General features: G+C 37.8%; 1 protein-coding gene across 1 annotated transcript; it reads right to left on the reverse strand.

The window, feature by feature from the left end:
- Positions 1-12,432: 12,432 nt before the first annotated feature.
- Positions 12,433-16,467, reverse strand: LOC100893735 (group XIIB secretory phospholipase A2-like protein). The gene is made up of 4 exons (XM_003728230.3): positions 15,513-16,467; positions 14,733-14,803; positions 13,781-13,949; positions 12,433-13,120 (listed from the first exon to the last, which is right to left on the reverse strand). The coding sequence occupies exons 1-4, from the start codon at positions 15,829-15,831 to the stop codon at positions 12,939-12,941; spliced, it is 741 nt and encodes a 246-aa protein (XP_003728278.2). The 5' UTR covers positions 15,832-16,467; the 3' UTR covers positions 12,433-12,938.
- Positions 16,468-26,638: the final 10,171 nt, after the last annotated feature.

Here is a 26,638-nt window from a genome sequence, read left to right on the forward strand (position 1 = left end):
TAATGCATTTTGTTGTTACCAAACAAATCCTCATGGAAGACCACCACTATCGGTGAAAATGTGTTACCCTGTATAAATGTAAGAAATAAATAAATAACTAAATGAATACAGATAATTGGAGATTAATATCTGTTAGCTCGCATGTAGACTTGCCTAAATTAAGTATAGCATCTATAGCTTAACATGTCTTCGTGCAATCTTGTGTAGTCAGTAAACGTCTATGATTTTCTTCTTTCTTTCTTTCTTTCTTTCTTACTTTTGTTTTCTTATAGAAGATTTCTTCGAGTTGATGTCGTTTATAAGCAAATGAGTAACAAATCGAAGAAAGGGTTTACCAAGCTAGCCTGCAGGGCAAAATTTGCCCGTGACCCCGTGATAATTGCTCTTGTCGTCGACCAATTAGCTCCCGAGGATTTGACCTTGGATCGACCCGTAACCCTACATGGAGTTCTTCCGGTACTCCAAGAAATGTGACCAAAACGTGTATGTCACACAGTATAAGAAGAGGGAAGAAGGTATTTTTAAAAGCGTTTTTCTTAAATGTGTTAGTAGATTAGTCCCCTAATGACGATTATTAAATAGAGAATTATGATTGATTTCGAATAGATTTGTTTTTCATATATCAATTAGCATGTCACTTTGATTTTACAGAAGTGTAATTACAGCTCGGTGACAGACATTTAAATACTAACGAATGGGTACATGTCATTAATTGTGTTTGAATAATTTATATGGCATCCGGTAGAGTCTTTAAAAAGGGGTGAGATCTATAATACATTTACTTACAAGCGTAAAACTACATTAATTTAATGTCAAAGGTTTCAAAGAAATAAATTTAGTTTAAGGTCGGTTTTCTTCAAAAGTTACTACACTGTATATCGGTTATACTATTGTTTAAGCAACCGCTAACAAATCTAAAGAGGTAGAGGTAGATTACTGGCTTTATAATGCATGGGATGCTATGCGATCTAATTAATACCATTTATCACCCCCCCCCCCCAAATAAAATAAAATAATACTAATAAAGTATTTTTTTTTTAATTCAATAAAATAAAATGAATATCTAAAATAACATTGCAGTATTCACCTGTGGATCAATTTCATTTTTGCACTGTATGGCGTGAAAATTGTACTTCAAAATTAATCAAATTGTTTTTAATTCACGGACCTTTGTGCAATTTGTAAAAAATTATGAGGTTCAAATATAGGAATACACATATATATTAATTAAATACCTTTTTTTTTTACATGAACAATTTGTGTCAATGTTTCCTTACCCAATCTTTCTCCTTCTCTCTCTCTCTCTCTCTCTAGTTATCTCTATCAACCTCTCTTTTCTATATCAAATACCACCGAAGCTTTCGAAGGTAACTATTTTTGCCATGTCGGAGTTTTTTGTGCAAAACCGATGGACATACTATGAGGTAAGTAAATGAAAATACATGTGTAACCTTCATTGTACTTTAAAAAATAACTTATTCGAAAAGATCATGAAGTGGGGGTATCAAGCGACATCTTATAGAATTACTACGACCCTTGCTTCTTTTTTTTTGATAATTATTTTTCCTCTTACTACATGTACACAGGTTAAACCAAAGATAAACTCCTTCGTTCAACTCAAGATGAATTAATGTGCACGTTTTACGGATGCAGATTTTAAGAGATGAGACCTTGGAGGTTCGACTTTGCACCCTACAGGGTAATGCTCTTGTACCCCATTGGCATGCCCATTAGCTCCTTTGTTTCTTAATGTGTAAGCTCCAATTCTCCAATTCTTTTCAGAGGAGGTGAGGACTTAGCGGAGGGGTGATGATACCTGCATCATGAACCCTCAGGGGCGAGGCTGTATTCGGCGGAAAATGACCATCTTTAATCTAGTTTCGGAAAGACCAAAGAGAGGTATGGGCTGCGAAAGTTTCACAAGATCAATCTAAAGTACACGTCAGGTCTTGCTTACCCACCTCTCTCTCTCTCTCTCTCTCTCTAAGGAGATTTCTAGGGTGTCAAGGACACAACTAAAAAAAAGAGAGAGAAGAGAAGAAAAAATGAAATTATTTCAGGATGAATCAGAACACCCGAGGGCTTTTGAATTAACAAACACAGGATCAAAGATATACATCCCCCACCCCATCCACTCAAAACTAAAAACTCAAAGAGCGAGTTAGACGGGGGAGGGGTGAGTTAGGAGGAGGCGCTGGAGAAGTGACACCATCAAGTTATAACACGGTGGCGGTGATGCCGAGTTAGTGACCGCGTGAAACATATTTCCTGCGGAGTTAAAAACGCCGCGTTCCCCCCGGCACTCTACCGAGCTTGTCTCTCAGCGCCCCCGTACGCGGAGAGTTTGATCAGCGCGTATTTTTAATAATACCCCTGTCTTAATGGAGAGAAGGGTAAGGATGAAAACGGTGAGAAGCTAAAAGAATAAGTGATGATATAATGTGCGAATGATTAATGTCAGCTATTTGTTAAAGAAGTTTAATACGATTTAGAGTCAAACAGAGAAAGTAAGAGAATGTGGATTTTTTTTTTTTTTTTTTAAATGAGTTATACTAAAAGAGCTATACGATATACAAAATGTGACATCGCATGTACAATTAGATCAATTTTTAAATGCACTTGCATTTATCCGTGGAAGATAAAGAGTGTTCTCCTAGTACTCTAAAAATGAATACGGAAAATGAGTGAAAGGGAAAAAGATCTAACCTTCGTCAGAAGATAGTAATGAGGACACACAGTCAATAGCATGATAAGGAGAAGGAGAAGAATATTCCGAGTTTTATATTTTTCGTTAACAGTGATATGGGACCGACCCCTTGGAATATTGAAATAAAACGAAGGGAAAACATCAGCCGATTTTAGAATGTCCACTGAATTCAAAGAATGTCTTAAAACTGGGGAATATGATCACCAGGTGAGGGTAAAAGGGGACGCAATGGAAGCAAAATAATCAACACCAGCAAGACTTCATGAAAACCAGAAGACCGCTGAACAAAAGAGAAAAGGCCTTGGTGTTTGTCCCGATGGAATTCTGTCCTAAGGGAAATATTTCCAACCCCCCCCCCCCCCCTCCTCCTCCTTCTTTTCCTTCTCCTTTTTCGTTTTTTTGTGGTCCGCGAACCCCATTCTTCCCACCTGCTAGTACCAGTGAACGTGAGGCCCATCGGGTCATGATGAAAGGTCCAGCCAGAGTCGCTGGCGGGTTCCACAGGCGTGACCAGGTGCGAACAGGTACGCTGCAGGGGGGAGCGGGTCTGGCAGTTACATTTTTAAGACATCAAATTTACAACACTGTTAAACTTGTAAAAGTTTTGATCCGATTTATTATTTTCCTTGAGATTGATAAGTTCAGGTGACGCGGTTTTATAGAGTGCCATGAAGCTGTGCTTCGTGTGTATTAATGAGCAGGTGATAACAAGATAAGAGCTGGAATATGTTAGTGATGAAATATAATGAGGGGTTTCAAAAGGAAACTAGTAGTAGTAGTAGTAGTAGTAGTAGTAGTAGTAGTAGTAGTAGCAGCAGCAGTAGTAGAAGTAGTAGTATGAATTGAAATTTTTTAATTGAATTTATTTATTCACAGTAAAACTCACATCAGCCTAAAAGGACTGCTTTTCAGCAAGTCCGTGTAAAAAGCATGAAACAGATCATAAATACATGGGGAAAACTACTTATTAGTAGTAGTAGTAGTAGTAGCAGCAGCAGCAGCATTAGTAGTAGAAGTGGTAGTGAAGGTAGTAGTAGTAGTAGTAGTAGTAGTAGTAGTAGTAGTAGAAGAAGAAAAAGGAGCAGAAGCAATGTAAATTGTCGAGGTAGACACAAGTAGAATAATAATTATTATTGTTAGGATGTTGTGAACGATGATAAACAGATATAAATGAATATTTTCAAAGGTTTTATAACTCAATATTTTTTTCATAAAATGGATTAAAATTTGTTTCCGGTCACCTAACCCGCCCACTTTCCATTCTGAACAAATCTCGAAACACAGAAGTAGAATCGAAATATTTTTATTTTCTTTTTACAGAACCAAGGCCAAACGTGAATGAGAATTAAATCGGCAACGAACGGAAACTCTTGAAATTAATTTGGGCACGGTCATTAGTAGTAAGTTGCGGTCAGTTGACCACTATACACAGACTTTGTCTTCTCTTTCCCTGACCCTTGCACGTTTGTGTCCATATCCTTCCGTCATCCACTGGCTAGCCTTACTCACTTTCTTGTCACTAACTAGTTGCGGATATATATTACCCCAATCAAGGAGTGATGAGAGGCAGGAGAAAGTACAAGTCACCAGTCAAGGTCACGGCTAAGAGGAGCGGGCATCTTAAAGAGTTGGTTGGTTAGCGGGGAGATGGATGGATATGGTGATGGGGAGAGAAACATCAGTGGTGGGAGGAGATGGAAGGAGGAGGAGGAGGAGGAGGAGATGGAAGTGTGGAAGGAGTGAGTAAGGTCGAGAGAGTTAAGGAAAAGAAAAGAGGGTATATTAAACTTAAAGTGTTGATGGTTTGTTTTAATGGACATCATCATTCGGAGAAAAACAATGGTGGAAGAAAGAGGAAGAGGTTGGGGAGTTTGGGGAGGATACGAGAAGTAGAAGGAGGGTGGCTGGGGAAGACCAAGTGTATAATGTGAAGGAAGGTTGAGAGAACGGGTATCTTAAAGGTACTATGTCCCTTTTGCAGCCAACCTCAAATTCTGTAGAACTTTGCAGGAATTATGAATATGTCATGTATGTCCCATCTGTGAAATTTAAATGTTAGCAGTGTCCTCATATTCAAATTATGCAAGGGAACCTGTTTACTTGCTAGACTTCACTGTCAGACACTATTGAGTGGCTGACTGGCTTTTTTCTTCTTCTTTGGTTATAACATACATGAAAAGAGTTGTAAAGGGTACATGAGCATTTGTCTACATCAATAACCCACTTCTTGTGATGGCCAAGATTAAACTGATTGAATCTTTGCACAGCATAAAACGTATGACCATTCGGTACAATTGTCTGAAAATCAAGACTATTACTTTTGGGCTCTATAGCCCTAAAGTCTATTTGACAACTAATAGTCGTTATTTTCCCACTTGAAGACATTTTCAAGCCCCACCTTTTTTAGGGAAGTTCTAAATTAGTATTATCTTTCAAATGCAGTTTGAATTTAACTTTTTCATTTGTTTGGCCTGCAAATGGAACATAGTACCTTTAAAGAGGTGGCTGGTGAGGGAAAATCGAAATATTGAAATGATTGTTGGTGGAAGGAAGGTAGGAAGATGGCTAGAGGAGTTTGGTAGGAGGAGGGTGGATGAAGAGGTGAAACTCAGAGGGAAGGAAGGAAATGCCTAAAAGAAAGAAGACGCGATGGAGATTGGTGGTATAATATATTGGACGAGATATTACAAATTTATCCGACATTTTACAGAACCAAGAAATGACCGAGGTACAAGGACTTTAAGAGAAAAAAATATTTGTAACAGGGTGACGACCATCCTAACGACGAGGATGATGATGATTGTGATGATGCTGGTGGTGATGATATCGATGATGATGATGTTGATGATGTTGATGAAGATGATGATGATGACCTGGTTTATAAGAGGAATAGGTGAATGAAAAGGAGAAAATATGATACTAATAGTGTTGGTGAATGTCTTGTTCAGACAGGGGTCAGTAAAATACAAACTATGCTTTCAATTACTAGTAACAAATTATTACTTTCTATTGATAATAATTATTGGAAAAGCGAAAGTTAATATCTAAAATATGTAAGTGAATCTGAAATAATAATTAAGAGGGGATATCATTTTGCCATTCCGCGCCGGGCTTTTATTTGACTCATGATTCCCGCCTTAACCATCACGACCAATGTCAATAAACAAAGAGGCCCTGATGGTAATGATATGAGACATCATGATGATGAGGCCCAATGAAATATTTTAGGCAATGCGGCTTCGGAATGTTTTATCTTGGGGGAGCGGGGGCAGAAGGAGCCCTGTCATACCTGGTAGAACATTTATATTTCCTCTTTGGTGTACCCAACTCCCTTTTTCGGAATCAGTGGGAAGAAGAATGGGAAGTTTGACGGGAGTGGGGGCAGAAAGAGCCCTGTCATACCTGGTAGAACATTTTTATTACCTCCCTGGTATACCCAACTCCCCTCTTTGGGATCGGTGGAACGAAGAATGGGACGTTTGACGGGCTAATGAAGGAAGGATTCGCCTGGCTCTGGAATATTTTCATATTTATTTGGTTTGTACCTGACTCTGTCAGCTCCCGCGATGGCCAGATGCCGCGTGAATGACAACCGGCTTTCACGACAGTGGTTGTCAGGATGCGGGAAGATGGAGATGGAGAGAAAGGCAACAAGATGGTTGGGAGAGAGAGAGAGAGAGAGAGAGAGAGAGGGGGAGAGAGAGAAAGAGAGAGAGAACCGGAGGGGAGAGGAAGAGACGATGAGGAGAAAGAGATTTGGAGGGAGAGAGCGAGAGAGAGAGAGAGAGAGAGAGAAAGGGAGAGAATCGTAAAGAGAGAGAAAGAACCGGAGGGGAGAGCAAGAGAAGATGAGACGAGAGAGTCCAATGAGTCGGAGAAAGAGAATAATTGAGACAGAAAGAAAGGGCAAAATGGGGGAAGGAGGTGGAAGAACGAAGGAAGGAGGGAGAGTGGGAGGGAGTGGAGGGATGAAGAAAGAGAGAGAGAGAGAGAGAGAGAGAGAGAGAGAGAGAGAGAGAGAGAGAGAGTTTTTGTACATTTGAAATATGGATGAATTGTAGATGTGTGATATGAGCGAGAGTGAGAGTGGGTGTGTGACTGTTCCTGAAAGAGGGGGAAGAGAGAAGATATAAGTGATGAACGGATGGAATGCATTTATAATGAAATAGATTCTAGTATCAAATAACACTTCAGTTCTGGGAAGAGGGTGTAATAGGCAGATACTGAGGAAGACACATACATATATTGACAGATATAGGGAGACAGAGTTAGATAAAGACATGGAGAGGCGATGAATAAAGAGCGATGGGGAAGAGGAGGAGGAGAGGAATGTAGAGCGATGTTGAATTACAAGAAATGTAAATTAATGGCCACCCCCCCCCCCTCCCTCCTCATGGAATGGTCATTATTGTGTATTAACTTGATTGGTTCCAATAGTTCCATTTTTATCATTTCTAAGAAATATTCAGGCAAGCAACATGTTGTTAAGTAAGCTATTTAAAAAAAATCTATAATGAATTTTTTTTTTTAAAGTAGACATAATACCTATCATCGCGGTTATGTTTGTATAAGGCAATGCAATTGCTTACTACGCCCGCTCAGCAAATTTACGTCGACAACGCAGCGTAGCCTTCATGTTACTTATCTACCATTAGACCCCTCCCCATATTTGTTTTTACTCATTTTATTTGGTTTTTATTTCATGATGCCTGCCATGTCACTCCTTCTTTTGATTTTTGCGTTATGTCATTGAAGAAAACAGCACAATAATGTTTTTCAGAACATTTTCGTAAATCATCACCTAACATCTTAGCGCTTTTTGTTCATTTTAAGGGTTGTCACCCCCCCCCCTCCCAATTTTGACTTTTTCTTGTTTTTACTTAAACGATCGACAACAATTTCTTTCCTCGTCTCATGTATACTGTTTTCAATATCTGCTGTCATTGGTGTTTTCTGAGTAATTTTCTTTCTTCAATGCACCGTTTCCCTTTAACCTTGGCCCCTTCCCTCATACTTCATCAGTCTCTTTGACCAAACTCTCTCCCTTTTCCCCCTGGAGTCCACCTGAAAGTCCCCCTGTCCACCACACGCGTCCCCCGCAACACCAGGAAACAGATTTCGGTCCCCCACCAGGACTATTCCATTTCGACTTTCTATTTTCGTCGGCATTCCTTGCGCGTTTGATTCCGGACCGCTTGACCGTCACCGACTTGACCATTTGGGTTGGACACTGGGGAACAAAACCGTGCATTCTGCTTCTAAAAGTACATCTTCGAGGGGTCGCACGTGACTTGTTTTGGCCTTGACCTTCTCCCCGGCTCGGAAATCGGGTCATTTGCCCCCGAGCGCAATATTGTCATATTTCTTTCAGCGCGCTGCGTGTTTCTTTTTCGAAGCAGGCGAAATTCATTTTGTACTTTTTCCGCGTACAGGCAAGCGCTAACGATGTGGTCTGCTCAGCAGGTCACGTGATACTGATTATCATGAGGGGTATCCTTCCGGGAGGTTTTTTTTGGGGGGGGGGGCCAAATTTATTTTGGACGTACATGTATGTTTATATAATGCTACCGATTTATATACGTATGCCCCCCTCCCCCCTGACGCCCCCTTGACGCCCCCTTGAATATTGATCGGCGTAAATGATTGCATCAATGAACATGATTAGAACATTTCGAAGACTGCGCAGGGAGTTCATCGTAAGTGGATAAATGATAATGTTGCTTTGGGAGTTGCAATTCATCTTGTGGGTAAATTATGAAAGTCAAATATCGTCAAGAGCCTCTCAATTTTTTATTTTTTTGTAATTGTTATATTTGCTTTAATATAATTACATGAATTACAAAACAAGAAACGCCGAGTGTCTGGACCTGAAAGACCAAACTGGGAGCTATGGCAGTTCCATCATAATGTTATAGTGGAGTCGACAACTAGAGAGGGGGTGAGATGTGCCTCCCCCCCCCCCTAATTATTTTTCAACAAATGTTTTATTTAAGTGCCTCGTCTACACAAAAAATCTTGCTTTGACCGTTTCATCCATCTTTATTGAACATCTGTTGGTAAGATCGGACGCAACAGGTATAACCTTTTTCGGCACATTTGAAAATAAAAAACCTAGTCCATCTCTGTTAGTTGCCATTTGCTTTTTTGTTTTTTTGCCTTGTATGTGTGTGTGTGTGTTTTGGGGGGTCTTTTATTTGGTTTTGGTTTTGGTTTTTTTCTTCTTATTTTGTCGAAAAACTGTGTCAAGAATCATGATTTACTCATAATGACCTATGGGACCCAAGTCATCTATTTAGTTATCACATTTAATAAATTTATTAATCTATGTACCCATTCATTTTGTATATTGCTTGTGCAAGTAAAATTTTGTCTATATATATATATATATATATATATATATATATATATATATATATATATATATATCGGTCTATCAGTCTCTCTTTATCCCAATCTACTGGCCTACCTGTCTATCTACATTCTATAGAATCCCTGTCAGTATATTTTAGTTACGAGGGCATGAAGATTCCTGTCATTTGAATTCAAACTTACAAACAACCATTGTGATAACCAGCGGTTTCTCAAGATGACAGTCCTTCGCCTGAGATCGCCGGGGTTAATTCTCTGGGTCTCCCATCCAAACGAAGAATCACATGGGGGAGCAGTGACGGAGTCAAAAGGGGGCACTCCCCCCCCCCCCCCCCCTCACTCGAGTGGTGAAAAAAGTGAGGGAAAAGGAGAAAGGGGAAGGGAGAAAGTAAAACGGACGAGAAAAGAAGAGGCCTGACCCACGTCCCCTCACCCTCCGCCAGCCTTGTAAATTCGCATTCTATTTTCAGAATAACACCGATGCCTCCCCCCCCCCCATCGTTCCTGTGCCCCCTCAATAGGAAGACACACGCTACGCCTCTGTGGGGAAAGGGTATTACTTCATCACTCCTCGGCCCACGGTTACTCCGTAACTCAAAGTTCCGTGGCTTGACCAAAAAAATGTAACGGGTGAACTTGGGATGTCGTGTACTTTTTTCATTCTTCTTCCTTCCTTTCTCTAACTTGTCTTTGATCTCTCTCTCGGACGACTTCATGTGAATGAAAGGAGAAAGAGAGGTTGTTCTTGGAGCCCCCCCCCCCCCCACCTCTCTCTCTCTCTCTCTCTCTCTCTCTCTCTCTCTCTCTATCACTGTCAGATAAAGGTTAAAATAGGGGAAATTATTGATATTATCCATACAAACCTACTGCCGTATACTCAATGGTTTGATGTGATAGGACGTGGGAAAATTTAGTACATAAACTTTCATAAGTGCACTTTTCATCCATGCACTACAGTATCGCTTCATACTGTAACTTATTTTCTAACATAGAGGGGTTCTGTTTCAAATCATATCCTCCTTTCTTCAAAATTCAATGTTCAACCCTTTTCCCTCTATGCACCTCTTTCCTCCACCCCCTCCACTACCCGCTTGTTTAACTGCCCCTTTGCCCTCCTCCCCGTAGTACTGTAGTAAATCAAAATATATTGATAGATAGCCAGATAGACTGATACCGTAGGTAGAAGAATAGACGGATAAATGGACCCTTTGCTTTGGACAAGGGAAAGTCGCTGAAGCCGCGAAACCCCTAGCCATTATTTAAGGGTCATTTAGGGGCATTTCGAAGTAAAGCTCATTTTCGCAATTTTTCGAAAATTTGTGTAACATTGAAAAACGGACCCATGTTTAAGGATATTTTGGTTAAAAATGTGACCCATGTTTAGAGATTTTTTGTGAAAAAGTGACCCGTTAGAGCGGCACACCCCGTATGTCTTAATTTGAATATCCCCCCCCCCCCGGGTAAATGGATAGATAATTATGTTGGAATCTCATCCATGAAGGCCCGAATTCACAAAGGAGGTTTTCGTACGTCATATGACGCGTTTTTACGCGTTTTTTTACGAACCTGGTTTGTAAAGAACAAAAGGAGGTTTGGCGAAACAAAAGGAGGTTTGTCGACAAACCTCCTTTGTGAATTCGGGCCTATAAGTAGGCCTATTTTATGCTAGAAAAAAAAGAAATCGTGCAAATTATGATTCGTGATATAAATTATGCAATGCAGCAAGTTACCAAAAAAAATCGGAGAAAAGTAATTTGATTGTTCCAAACACGTGGGCTTTCAAGCGATCTTGTGTGTGATAATTTAATTTACAAAATGGCTGTGTTTCTCAGTGACCTGAAATTGAACTTTGGACTTTCTATTGCACGATCTTGAAATGTTCTTGCGCATCTTATATTTACTACACTTCACACCAACAATTTTTTACCCAACAAAATTTACATCTGCTTTGAAATAGGTGAAATTGGAAAGGGTGATGGAACATATTTTAGAGTACGGTATCAACTTCCACCTCACCCTTCAATTCACAGCTGTTGGGGTTTTAGCACGCAAGACCCATGTTCTGTTTCTCAATTGGGGTGAATTCAGTATACGTCAATCCAAATGAACTTTTCTTCAACTTTACACCCTTTTCCACTTTGCATTTTGGTATTCATTTCATTTTACAAAACATATTTTCCCCGGATATTTTCCAGTCTTTTCGAGGGGCGCGGGTGGTCCCAAACTTTGCCATTTTAAGGGTTTGCAAGTGAAATGTCCGTTTGCCCTTTTTTGAATAATTTGTTCACCCCTCAGTTTCTTTACCTATTTAGTCATCCTATTGTCTTTATGCGTGACGATTATCGTTTCCCTGTCCTGATGCTGATTATCATTATCATTCATCGACTCATTCGATTCATTTCTTTCGATATTTGGCATACTTTTGAAAGTTCAACTACTAAAAATCGACACCGAGACGCCATAATCCTGTCAGATACAAACCACATGAGGGCGCAATGTACAATAAAAATTCACCCACTGAGTCTGGGGAGAAAAAAAAGTAGATCGATGGATTCAATATAGCCATGATGGTTCTGTGCTTCAAAAACGAAAATAATTCTATTTCTCGAATGAAGGAGATGATAAGGGAAGGAGAAACAGAAAGTGAATACTGTGGTATTTTTTTTTTTTTTTTTAAATGTATTTGTATTTGAATAGTTGTTTGTAGTGGCCTAGCGCCAGCTACGATGGAATGAGAAAGCAGTTGAGAATAAAAAATGGCTAGCACCACAACAACATAGACTGGACTGGTCATTGCTATGTCCAATATTCAAGTTACTTCCAAGGTATAAACATTCGTTTACTACAAATACAATCAGAGTCATCTCGATTAATAAGTAGTCGTTGATAAATTTCTTTGTAAAGTATTTTATGCTCATTTAAAAAACAATTCTTTCCCAATTTCTTACATCATAATATCAATTTCGAAATAGTTCTATAAGGTTTTTTTAAATTCTGAGTAATTTCAAAAACATACCACGGAAGATGTAGCTAAAGGATTAAGTGATTGAAAATGAAAATCTAAGCTCTAGGGTGAAAAGAAAATAGACACATATCACTATATTGTACGAATTTAAAGACTAAATTTTAACTGATATTGCTATCGATGGGATTTGATTATAAAATACTTACGACTTAAAACAGTTTAATGTAAGTCCCTCAATATTTATCTATTTAGCCTAATATTTCTATACCTGATTTAACAAATTGATTCAATATTCTTTTGGTCTTTTTCTTTTTGAGTATATATATATATATATATATATATATATATATATATATATATATTTATATATATATATATAGATATTTGTTTACACAAAATTAAAATTTCATCATGAATTCGATGACATTACTCCCACCCCTGATTGCTCCGTAACATAATTATTTCGCATTTAAAAATCTAAACTCTTTTTCTTTTTTGTAATAGTTTATTAATTTATATAAGAGACTGTGTTTTTTAACATCAAGCGGGTGTGAGTACAAAGAACAAATAGCTATGATCCATTAATACAACTTGTGTACAATCATGATTTCACGTACTATGCACAATTCTGAATACTCAAGAACATGATTATGATAGCTTGAATTTTAACGACAAAACATTAAAGACTCATGTCATGTCATATAATATTCTGGGTGAAATATCGTATAATTCATGTTGAGGAAAGAGACCAAATTGGATAAACAAATTCTTATCAAAGTTCATCGTGATCATCATATCCTTCGTCGTCGTCGTCGTCGTCATGAGCTAAGGTCTTTTCGACATCACCAACAGCTTCATTGCCTTCATCATTGTTGACGAAAACATCTTTCTTTTCCTTCATGTTCGTAGGCTTATTGTATTGTCGGAGATGTTCAGATCATCTGGTTTACTATCAACTCCAATTTTCAAGTCGGGTTTCTTTTTAACGCATCGGCAGGCGGCGTCTTGCGCCTTCGGGAACATCTTACATCCGGGTTCCATGATCATGATTCCAAGCATCCCCATTGCAGAGTGGCATGCTGCGGGGTGAGGGGTGAGGGGTCACAGAGAGGGGTGATGTGGGAGAGAGAGAGAAAGAGATAGTCAGAGACAGAGAATCAGAGAAAGAGGGAAAAGATAAAACATTAGATATTCTATTTTACAGGATCAGGTTCCAGGACTATCCACTGGAAGACCAACCTGGATCTTCTATTCCCAGACAACTAGAATAAATAGAAAATACCGAACAAGTGCACGTATCAATACATTGGTCTTTATGTAGTTGTTCCGGGGGCAACTGGGGTAATCGATTAATGGAGTATCGCGTTGTCCTTGGGAGTAGTTGTCTGGAGTTACGTTTTGTGGTATTGTGGTATATTAAATCTTACTTCCAGAAGTATTCAACAAAGGCCCTCATTCAACCAGCTAACCTTTCATTCGTGAGTTATGAAAAACACAACAAATTTTTAATTTACAAGGGGTATGAATAATTTAGTGTTAACTGTATATACATTTAACAACTAGATCATTCATATCCTATCCAAATTTTGTAATGTGGCATATTAAAGCTTACATCTAAAAGTATTCAACAAAAACCCTTATCAACCAGTTTACCTTCCATTCATGACTTATGAAAAACACAAAAGTTTACAATGGGTATGAATAATTTAGTTGTAAACTGTTTATGATAGAGGTCTTACATTTAACGACTTTCTCCGTTTTGATGATCCCTTTCTCCTCCAGCTCCACGCAGATGTTCTCTATGCACATATGAAACTCCATGTCACACTGTTTCCGTTCCCGTGCACAGGTGTGGTAACAAATCTGGTGTCTCGCGCAGCATCCTGAGGCCCCTGGTATACGGTCCCACTGAATGAGGAATATAAAATGGATAAGTTTTAATTTTTAAAGAAAGTCCGCCACTTTATAAACTCATTTTCCAAAGTTGCTTTGGCACAGGTATGGTAACAAATCTGGTGTTTCGAGCAGCATCCTGAAGCCACTGGTAAACGGTTCAACTGGAACTGGGACAAAAGCAACGGCACATTACAAAGAACCAGATATAGAAGTTGATGGAAAGCCTTAATCTCCAATGTCTTGAACAGACAGGGCACCTATAGCAAGAAAGAAAGCAATGTTTACTTTAAAGAAAGTCCGCCGCTTTATAAAATCTCCTTTTAATTTAAAGTCTCGAAGAGCATCTCGATGCACCTGGCATTCGCTGACATTTTAATGTATTTTTATCATATGTATGTATCTATGTATTTTTTCGTATCCACAGGCCCCAAATAATGTTCAACAAAAAGCATAATTGTATGCTTAAAGAATCGTACACATTATAATAGTATAACAGAATTACCAAAAAATTACAACCTACAACCTTTCGAAAAGAGCCATCATATTATATATCATATTCAAGATGAATAAATTTTGGAAAGATAAAACAAAATATATTTATCTGAATATTGTAAGGGAATTAAATGAATACAGTATAATCCTGTACTAATCTAGTACACGATTATTTACTATAATTTAGAGATCGTTATACAACTTAAATCTACCAAGCTAGGTGGTGTTGATCAGTTCGATAATATTTGGAGAAAAAAATCTTACAATGCAAACAGAAAATGATAGCTACTACTGTGTACATACCGAGCTGTCATATAGCCTGCAGTTTTTAAAAGCTGGCATTTTGAAATCTGGGTTCTGTTCCTGCACCCGACCTGAAAACGAAAGAATAAAAAACTTCTTTATCATACAAGATTTGTCTTTTCCCGCTAAAAACAATGATACAAAATATGTCATCTGACATTAGGCAGGTAGTATTAAAAACTGATGAAGGACGTCCAACCAAACAGCGGATTGTTTGCATTTGCATAATTAGCGGGCACAGGGGCACATGCCCCCCCCCCCCCCAAAAAAAAAAATAATAAATAAATAAATAAATAAATAAATAAATAAGTAAAATAAATAAATAAATAAATAAATAAATAAATAGATAAATGAATAAAAAAAAATTTTAAAATAAATAATAATAATAATATATCGAATGGCAAAAATAGAGAGAAATACTTACACACAGATAGGTCAAGAGAAAGAGAGGGGAGAGACGGACAGACGGAGAAACGGAGAAAGAGAGAGAGAGAGAGAGAGAGAAAGAGGGGGAGTGGAATCGGGGAAAGGGAAATACAAAAAACATTAACAAAATTATTGCAATTAAACAGCTCCCACCCACACCCCCCCCCCCCCTCGTGTGAGGCCGTGTTCGTTCGCAATATTTTCATATAGCACGACAGGTTCCCCCACCCATCACCCCATGACACAAAATGTTCCAATTTATTTTTTACGCTACGCCCCTTTTTGTTCAAACTATATACAAAAGAGGAACACTGAAAAGGTAATGAACGAAAATAAAATCTTTGCTAACGTTACCCTTCGGGCAGTGAAATTCGCATTCCGACGTCGCCTTCATCTGCTCCTCCATCACATCGTCCTCGGACATCTGCGCAGGGGGCTTCCCCGGCCAGTTCGGATCCTCTGCCTTCAGCTTTCCAATGTCCTGCATGAGCTTGTGCGTGAGCTTGTCCGTCAGATGCTGGAAGTCCTCCATCGCCAACGACTCCACGGACGACGAGCCCGCCGACCCCGGGCTGAGCGCCGACGCGGTGACCAAGTGGACGATGACGACGAGGATGGTGGGAAGGACGAGGTCCTGATCGATGATACGGGTCGGGACCATGCTGAAGATCATGTTGAGTTGGAAATCGAGTTGAAGTTAAACAACAGTGGAACAAGCAACCTTCTGTGTATACAAACAGGTCGGTTGGATCCACGTCTAGACCTTTAAGGTTTTAATCCAAAATTAATGTTTCTATTCTGCGTTAAATCTTCTCGTCCTGCATAAAGTGATCTCTCGAAAGAGCATTCCTTTTTTATCGTGTATTCTCGTACCTTGCTATGTTAAGCACACAAGATGAACGTATCACTATCGTTAGCATAAGTTCCAATACGTAGTTTGGCATCTATAGACGTTATATGGGTGACTTCCAATCATGCTTCAGCAAAGTATCCAAACAGTCATTTTAAAACTTGTCACAGAATCAGCCACTCCGGAACGGAAGCCACTATCTTACTAACAAGGCTGGTAAAGAAAAAAATCTTGACCTGGCGAACAGATTAAATACGAATTAAGCAAAGTTCGTACCGAAAAAAGTTCAGTGTTTAAAAACTAGAAAGAAATGAATATGTCTCCTGAAACGCCGAACAGATCTGGTTTAATCATCAGATCGTGAATCCATGCAATAAAAAATTAACACAACATTCAGCTTCCGGTTATGTATATATGCCACTTCCAAGTTCCACGTAGCAAACTAGTATGATGCATATCAACGTAATCTAACCATGCATTCATTCGCATGAGGGTAAAACTGATTTTATTGTAAAGAGAACTCTTTTGTCAATATTGAGCATGTCAAGGGGAATTTCATTTTTCAATGAGAACTTAGTGATCCATAAAAATTGGAACTTTGGACTCGACGTGTCGATTTTCTTCCCAATAATTATTTCTGGTGTCTATTACAAGAGATCCTAAACGGATATGGTATTTGACTTTAAGAGAGGCGGTGTGGATTCATATGCATTGGAGGAGGGGTAGGGTAAATGTGAACAAATATCGGTACAAAGTTGTTGATATAAGTTTTGCTACTTCTGCATAGGCTAATGGCGTCTGCCAGATGACGAAATCAAAAGGTTACCAAGGAAAACTGCAGTATACCCCGTACACTCTACAAATATACACACTTACTTCCCGACTTACTTTCTCTCTCTCTCTCTCTCTCTCTCTCTCTCTTCCTCCCCCAATCATACTGTAAACTAATAAAAAAATACCCTCTCACCAATCTATCTCTAAAACACCAATCATCCAAAACCACTGCCAAATTCACTTAAAGGCACACTGTCCTACTTGTAACTACTTGCTCCCTCTATATAGAAAGCTTCCCCAATCGGTGCCTGTTGGTCCCCCATGATCCTCTTTTTCTTATGTTAAATGACAGCTGAGTTAATGAGATAGCCAGGCGCGTACGCAGGATTTTTTCAAGGGGGGGGGGGGGGGGGGGGTTTTAACATTTATAAATCGGTCCGAAAATTTCGCAACGACTCAGCCAGCCGCTGAATAAGCGGGGGGGGGGGGGGGGGGGGGGGGGGGGGGGGGGGGGGGGGGGGGTAAGAGGACACATTTATTTTTTTTTTGGTCCCAAAAAAATCGCAACGACTCAGCCGACCGCTGAATAAGCGGGGGGGGGGGGGGGGGGGGGGGGGAGGGGGGGGGGGGGGGGGGGGGGGGGGGGGGGTAAGAGGGCACTTTTTTTTTTTTTTTTTTTGTCTCGAAATTTGGAAATTTGACATTTTGCTCCGTTGGGGGGGGGTAAGGTCACCTTTTTTAGGTCGGCCATGGGAATAATTTTTTTTTTTTTTTTTTTTATTTATTAAAAAAAAAAAAAAAAAAAAAAAATCAAAAAGGGGGGGGGGGGGGGGGGGGTTTAGGTTTTTTTTAGGGGGTTTTACACACAAAAAAAATTCCAAAGGCGTACGCGCCTGGAGATAGCCACCTGTCACAGTAACCTCGCTGGCTCGCTGTGTGGTCGAATCCCTTCTGGCTGAAGTAATAAAGCCTCCCTTTAAATCCCTCTCTCCTAAGTCTCCAAGATAAAAGGAGCAGAGCCCTATTAAAGTCACATAGAAGTCAGGGGCGGTATTCTGAACATTGTTGTAAGTTTTGTGTTATCTTTTGTTGTATCTTCCAGAGATAACACAGCGCTAATATTGTTGTAAGTTGGTATTCTGAACATTATTTTATCCCTGTGTTATCTCTTGAAGGACCGCCTCTATCTTATCTTTGACCATTGATGACACGCCCATTTTTTGTGGACCCTACCAATCAAAATCTATTTTATATAAGCATGATAAGTAGGTCAACCAATAGGAATACTTTATGCCATATCTGAAGATGCGCCTAGCGCATACTAATCTTGGGCGTAATTAGTTATTTGAGCACTTATTACGCGCGTCATCATTATGCGCTGTGAATGTGGATCATGAAGACAAATCACGCTTTCACTATATTGGTTAAGATGAGAGCATTAAAATCGTCATATCCTATCATGTAATATCTTAGAAAGTTCTCATCTGTGATGTTTCCGGTCAACACACAATCTTCTTCTAACTCGTCTATTGGCACGAAGTTGGTTCTGGGCAAAAAATATTGCCGCAATTATATCACCACGAAAGATACAACAACCCCCTACCTGTTGTAAATATTGTTGTAAATACCATGCGAGATAAGATAAGATAAAAGATACAACAACTTTCAGAATACCAATTATCTCGACATATTATCTCCCGTGCGCATATGCAAATGAGGATTAAATGCCACTTTATTAATAATACGCACAATTACAAGCGCACCAAACTATGAGCGCAGGCGCGGCCAATAAGATGAGAGAAAAGATACAACAAAAGATAACACAAAAGTTACAACAATGTTCAGAATACCAACTTTATCTTATCTTCAAAGATACAACAATATTAGATATAACACAGGGTTCAGAATACCGTCCCAGCTCTCATGGGGAATTCGACACCGTTCGGGTGTTTGGCCAAATAACAGGTGTTGTCAATCACCAGGGTTAGCCTTGAGTTTTATGACCATTATACCTTATGTAATGCTTTGCTTTTCCTTCGCCCGAATAATCTCCGAGCATGCTCCGAGAGACTAGGGGGTAATTCTTGACGGGCCAGCGGGTTTGCTGTGTGCAGATTTGTACTCCATTAATGGTATTTCCACCAAGTCTGGTCTCAGCGAATTATAGCCTTCTGCACATGGAAACTGACTACCCACTCCCTTTAAAATCAGTACAACTCACTCAGATCATGTCCAGTGCAGGTCTGCATGTGTTCTATTATATGCTGTCATGAAGCATCATACTGAACATTTTTAGGCAAAGTGTATCCAAATGAAATACATCATAAACCAATAGCAAAGTAGGATTTAGGAGTTAGACTGAATATTCAAAAGGAAAAAGGTAAGAGAACCAATGAGAAGTGGAAATACCTAAGCCATGAATAAAGAATGAGAAGAAAACAAAGGAACATACCAGGTGAAATGGACAAATTGGTATGTATTATAACTATAATGAATATTATGTAACCACATACCTGTATTCATTTTTTTATACTATCATTGGTTTATATTATGTTATACAAGCATTGCTTTTTAATAGGTTCCTCATATTTCACGTTACGGATTATTTACTGCCATCATTGTCATTATGCTTTATCTTGCTAACTATTGATAATATTTAAACTGTTCTTTTGTGGAATGTGAAACAATAAAAACAGAACAAACAAACAAAGTAATGAATTATGTAAGTGAATAAGCAAATTATGTGAAATGAATATGTATAAAGAGAAGAGATTAGAGACACAAATAGTAACTGTAACAAATACAAGTATGGAATGAGTCTAATTTTAACTCTTACCATACAGTCATCCTTTATACCCCCCTCCTCTCTCTCTCTCTCTCTCTCCCTCTCTCTCTCTCTCTCTTTCTCTTTCATTGCTATACAGTGTGAGTCTAAAAAAGATTACACCTAGAAAATTGCTAATTATTAAACAAATCATTGATGAACATTAAATTGTTATATGTCTCATGAAAGAGTGTTTTATTCCAAATCATTTGGTACCATTTTTGTGTTATGTGTTCACGCTTGGATGAACAGGAGACAATGTTTGCTAGAGTGCAAACATCGACTTGCGCCAAAGTTGCCTATGTGATGTTTGAATAATAAAACAAATGGGATTTGGGTATTAATTCGGTCTTTGCAGATCCAAATAACATCCCTAACAAAATTAATCATGCCTCTCATATATTAGATATTGAATATTAAATATCAACGAACATTTGTGCGCGTGTATGTGGGTGTGTGTGACTTTGCCCTTTGCAAAAAACATATGCAATGCATTTCATTTGATAAATTCAATCCATTCTCTCACTCCGCTAATCCCAACATAATACATACTGTAGGCATCACTTTGGCGCAAGTCGATTTTTGCACTGTCGCAAACAATGCCACCTGTTCATCCAAGCGTGAACACATACCACACAAAAATGGTACTAAATGATTTGGGATAAAACACTCTTTCAAAAGATGTATAATAATTTACTTTTCATAGATGATTTTAAAAATAATTAGCAATTTTCTAGGTCTAAACTTTTTTTGACTCACACGGTATAGGCTATTAAGCTAATAAACCGGCCGACTAATATTATATAACAATTTTATTCATACTTTTTTAACAAACTGGACAGCCTGAAAGCTTGCCCAATGATTGCCCGACATGGATTCCTAGTATTGTATTAATATCATGTCACTAGGTCCCCAGTAAAAACATTCATACATTTTAATATGTTAGTAAACCGATCTATTGTCAACCCGGCCTGAGCAGCCCGCTCAAATCCGTAGTTAAAGCCCCTCTAAAATGTTGGGAGCCCCACAAATTTGATGGCAAAAAATTAATTTAAGTTGTCTCATAATATAAAATAGGATGTCATTTAAAATACAAAATTCATGTTTACTGCGAGAACCTAAATTTTGTATTCTTTTATCAATATTCGACTTTAAACACATTATTTTTGGGGGAAATATTTCCAGAAGTGTATCTTAAATAACGCCCCCTTTCACATTATGATACAATTTAAGTGAAATTTTGCCATCAAATTTTCGGCGAATTTGGGGCAAAGCAACGAGATATATATTAAAAACCAAAACAAATGATCAATGTAGAATCACCGAATGTATACTATATTGGGTTTCGCAATAACGAGATCCTAGTGTAACAGAATAATGTGAGAGAGTGAAGCGACTGACTTTTAGCAAAAGATTTCATTGTAAACCCACACAAAATTTGATTTCTGATGCAATTTACCTAACGTATTGGGAGCGCATATAATCCGTCACTGCCGCCACTGTCTTTCATGCTTTTGGCAGTTTATAAGGGACAAAACCTACACAATCATATTGTGAGGTCATCGCGTGCATTCACTTCAACCTATAGGAAAAGCCCTCTCACACATTTACGCGCATTGACCTACGTAATAATGTATACTCATCACCAATGCGTTCGAGTAGAAACTTTTGACCAATCAGGAACGCGTTACTAAAATCATACTCCAAAAATTATACGTAACAATGAAATGCGCAAGTTTTGTGTTTACATTAGTAACACATTACCTACAAGAGATTCATTCTTTATGAATTCCCCTTGCATTAAAGACGTTTGCTCTGCTCCTGTCTTTATATCTCAAAGAGAAATGGCTAGCCGATCTTCTCGTAAGCGACGATTTTTCGCCCGACTTCGAAAGAGAATGGGAAAGAGTATGAGGAGACTGTGTTGTCTCTTGTCAGGTAGGAATATTTTCCTAAAGCTCCCCCAATGGTCATATAACCTTATTAACACATAAACACAGTATTCACATTTTAATAGTGTCTGAATATAAATCAGATTTACTGTTTCTGCAGTTACCAGACTCCAAAGCTTCGTCGAGCACGACCCGAAAATAGGGTGGTACTCTTTTGACCACCATTCACTGTTCAACTTTGTTCTATCATTATTTTCTATAGCAAATTTGAAAATTACAATTTTATTTTTGGGGTGGTATTTATCTAATTACAGCCACCGAGGATGACAGTACTGCCAACCGAAGTAATGTTTTGACAACAGAAGCCCTCAAAATGGTAAGAATTCTATTAAAACCCAATTCTTCAATATTCGTAAAAGTTCTATTCAACCAAGACAATCATAGTTGGAATTAAATCATTCTTTTGCTCTCACGGGCCTTTCGTTCTCCTGCTTTAATTAGATTTTCATTTTAATCTTCTCTCCGAATATACATCAGCACTACATCCTGACTTATGGATCCTGTTGCGTATCGTCGTAGAAGTAGAAGTAGAAGTAGAAGTATATAATATTCTCTCTCCGTATTGGTTTGTCCGCCTCTCTGTATGCAATTTTAAAGCTATTACACAATATTCAGCTCTCATCTCATATAATTCTTTTTCTTCGTTCAAACACAGTTCCACTCTACTACATGTAATATCAACGATACATTCAGTGACTCGACTTCATTGTGGAGTTCGGAAGAGGGCTTCCCAAGCATCACGTATTACCCAATCATCGCTTCAAAGGAAAACGACAGCGATAACAACGACGTCGACGATGATAACGATGACGGAACAAGTTTCGCATCCGACTGCTGTCAGCTCCATAACGAAGTCTTGATCGAGATTCATCATGAAGATGATAACGATTCATTATCTGACACTACTTCTAGTTTGATCAGATTCATGGACGAAATGGACAATGATAGTTTCACAGACGTGTCCAGCATTACAACCGACAATGAAGACGATAACGACACGTTTACGACAGTCACCGATTTGACATACTACACCCATGATCTTTTCGATGACGACAGTAGTGACGTCATACTTGATCTCTCCCTCACCAAAAATGAATACGAACTTATCAATGGTAGAGACCAAACAATCGAAAGTGATTTGTCATTGCAACAACTTTTCTAGATGAAATCATTTCTGAGGTCGCCTTCAAACTGGATTCTTACAATTGAACCTCCGATATATTTTTGTTTAAAAAATGACAAATACTCAATTATATCCTTGTAAATAAATCTGGATATGCTATACTCAAATTTAAACTACCTTTGTGTTGTTGTTGTGTGTGTGTATGTGTGAAAACTTGTGAAATAATAAAGAGTAGAAAACCATTCAAACTCAACTAAAGTATACCGTGTGAGTCAAAAAAAAGTTTACACCTAGAAAATTGCTTATTATTTTTAAAATCATCTATGGACAGTAAATTGTATACATCTTATGAAAGAGAGTTTTATCCCAAATCATTTGGTATCATTTTTGTGTGGTATGTGTTCACGCTTGGAGGCACAGGAGGCATTGTTTGCGAGAGCGCAAATCACATTTTAAATTAATCTTTTCTTCTTTATATATTTTCTCGTACCATGTTATTGGTTTTACACATATTTTGTCATGCCTAATACTTGTTTTTAAAATGGAGATGTGGACATAAATTCAATTCAACTCCCTCACTCTCTCATTCTCCTACCCCTCCAAAACCCCTTCTCCTTCAGCTCACTCCCCGTCTCACCTTTTTGTTCATCATATAATTATGAATTAATTGTCACAAACAATACGTGAATAATAAAAAAGGACACATTTCTTATTTGTTCTATTAAATTCAAATCGGACATCAAAAATATACACAACATAGTCCAAGAAAGTACATGAACTGTACAATGACATTTTATACTTAACATTTGTTCACAATTAATAATAATACTAATAAAAGGATACACATATTTCAGAAAACATACAGAAAAACATAAATTACCCGGGTACTGTACACACTGAAAGTGAAAAATAAATAATGAGAATGATAATACCCAAACAAATTGCACGGTTGACAAAATAGTACACAAAAATTATATTGGAGCACTTGTATAATAAGGAAAAAGAGGTCCGATTTCAGCAACGGCTTTTAAAGGTATAGACCAGTTCTGGTCATGCGATTGCATTGTGAAAGAAACGTTGTGGAATCGATCAGAAAAGGTTGATCATCTAGCATAAAAGTTGGTGTGTACTGCAAGGTTCTGGAATCATCAAAATTATAAGAAATTTGGCCCAGTCTTGGTAAAGTTACAAGCACTGTACACAGAAAGATGTATTTGGGACTACGTGATATCTATCCAGTCCGGATAGATATAATAATTACCAATATATAACAACTAGTAGGCGGTTTCCCGGCAAAATTTGTATCATCACATATTACCGGTAGTCAAAACATATTCTTTCACATGATTGGTTATAAGAGCTTTCATTTCAATTTTTGAGAGGGGGGGGGGCATTTTGAAAACTGGTCTATACCTTTATTATAAGAAAACCTAAATCTGCAGCATGGTTGTGTGACTATGTCACAGTTTAGGTACACAGTAATTTACTAATTTCATATCTTTGCAAATGTTGAGAATACACATAACAGTTCATGATGTACTTGTATTTAACTTCATAAACAACAAACAAAGACATTTTTATGCTCTACATAAAACACAGATCACCTTCAAGGTTATATCTTGCATAGAAAGCCAACGGCTACAATACACAAGGCCGACAGTCCCCAAGACCGACAGCCCATATGACCGACAAGTTCGGTCTCACAGGCCTTCCGAACAGCTGCCTTTGGGTTTAAAAGACGGTCTTACAGATCCTCTGACAAACTTTTCTGAGGGTTCACAAGACCGAAATTGTCGGTCTCGAAGTGCAGGCCATTGGTCTTGTGGGCCGTCGGTCTCAAGAGCTGTTGGTCTACTTGGATGGAATGGAGAGGTTACAAGAGAAAACTACATGTACCTGGCAGTGACTGGGCCCTACAAGTTACACATTATAAACAAACTACATGTTCACAATACACATTATCACTTCATGTACTTAATAAATATACAATTGTCGAATTATTGTACTGGTAGTTATTACCCACTAACTATTCACTTCACAATTTAGTCTTCTTTTCTTCTATTAAGTATAATCTTGAATCTTGATCGAATAAAGGGACTCACTGCATGATTCAATATTCATTTGTTGGTTTTAGTTACTAAATACTAAGTCACACATACTGCAAAACAAAGTTAGATTTACTGCAAATAATTTCATTCCTATGTCAAAGAATCTATAAGTAATAAGAACTTAACTGAATACAGGCTTTCTAACATTAACAATTAATTCAGAATTAGTAATAAGATCACAATGTTTACTATCAAGAACATATTTTTTCAGCAAATATTGACAAAATATCAAACATACTACACTTACTACTGTTGATATACAGTACAGTACTACATTTCTACATTTTCTAAATTTCTACAAGTTCTCTTTATGAATGAATTTCAACTACCGGTAACATCAAAATTCATTCTTATTCTATAAAACGAAACATCAATATACAACGATCATCTTAGTAACAAGCTCTTCAATGATCAAAACTCATGAGTCAAAATTTTGAAGTACGCCCCCATGCCATCAGAATCAGAACATCAGATTTGATAATATTTGGTGAAACATTTGTAGATGCAACAACTTCACAGAAGTCAATACCAAATAAATTTGTTTAGCATAGTCTTGCAATACCGGTACACAAAATTTGAAACAGGAGGAATGTGCACTTTTACTTTTTGGTAAAAGCATATTTTCACTTCACTGGAAATAAATAATAGTTCAAAGTATTTATTCCAAGTAGCTTTTGGCAATAAAATAAATTACTGTTTGTTACATTGGCAATAACAGAGAGACCATTTCAGTTCTGTCAGTATGTACACAAATCATTTTGCACAAATACAGTACAAGCCTGAATTATTCATACCCCTTGTAAATTTGATGGGGGGGGGGTTGTGTATTTTTAGTAACTCAAGAATGAAAGGTGGTCTGCTTGAATCAGGGGCCTTTGTTGAATACTTTTAAATAAAGCTTTAATATGTCACATTCTCAAGAAACATTAATCAGGATAAATCAATATTCCACATATTTATATTTAACAACTTGGTAAAGGTATGAATAATTCAGTCGTTAACGGTACAAGTTACTCAGTTACTCATATTGCACTTGCATTGGTGGATATGTACTCAAACTCTAATTATAATTCACTGGATTAATATATCTTATTGATATGTTTGATACTTTTTTTTAATTTAAATTTCCATTTCAATATAAAATACATGTACAGGTTTCAAGTTGTTATGACTGTTTAAGGAGCTTTTCCTTAAGGGGTATTTAGTTCTCTCAAGAAAAGAAAAAACAAAATTCGCTGCTAAGGCTACATGTACATGTACATGTACATAGAGTTAATTTCCTTCTTTCAAATATGTACATGTAAATTACATCAAATTAAATTAGAAATTAAAGTACTGTATTTTGCTAGTCAAGTGATTTGTTAGCATTTATCAACCATGCATGTTAATTGTACCGGGTATTTGAAAACCATGATTGCTCAATACTGATCTAAAAGAATGCTCACAAGTATTCTCCATAATGCTCTAAGAAAAAACATCATTCATGAATCTAGTCTACATAACTAAACTGGCCATCACTTACTATCATTTGAAAGATCATGTAGGATTTTTGCTTTACAAAGTTGGTGGGAAATTGCCTTCAAACAAAACAAGGCACAACAATGGTACAGTCAACCCTGCATAAGTCAAATATGTTGAGACGGCAAAGAATGGCTTGACGTATGACTTAGGAAGTGTAAAAATTAAAATAATACATGTTTTGTATAGTTTTTTAAAGATCTGTCTTAAGGAAGATTTGGCAATGCATGCATGACTTTGAGTTTTGCAGAGTTTAACTGTAATTCCATCTAGGTCAGAAAATTATTCTTTTTGCAATTGGTATTGTAGTAAGAAAATGTTGAGGTTCATG

The sequence above is a fragment of the Strongylocentrotus purpuratus genome, unplaced genomic scaffold, assembly GCF_000002235.5.
Source record: "Strongylocentrotus purpuratus isolate Spur 01 unplaced genomic scaffold, Spur_5.0 spur5_scaffold_10, whole genome shotgun sequence".
Taxonomy (NCBI): domain Eukaryota; kingdom Metazoa; phylum Echinodermata; class Echinoidea; order Camarodonta; family Strongylocentrotidae; genus Strongylocentrotus; species Strongylocentrotus purpuratus.

Bases quoted from the DNA above. Each gene is read 5' to 3' on its own strand.
- LOC100893735 (XM_003728230.3), bottom strand. From the start codon at position 15,831: ATGATCTTCAGCATGGTCCCGACCCGTATCATCGATCAGGACCTCGTC. The intron at 14,804-15,512 runs GTAACGTTAGCA...TTTCGTTTTCAG, and splicing joins CGAATTTCACTGCCCGAAGG to GTCGGGTGCAGGAACAGAAC. The intron at 13,121-13,780 runs GTAAGACCTCTA...CTCACCCCGCAG, and splicing joins AACGGAGAAAGTCGTTAAAT to CATGCCACTCTGCAATGGGG.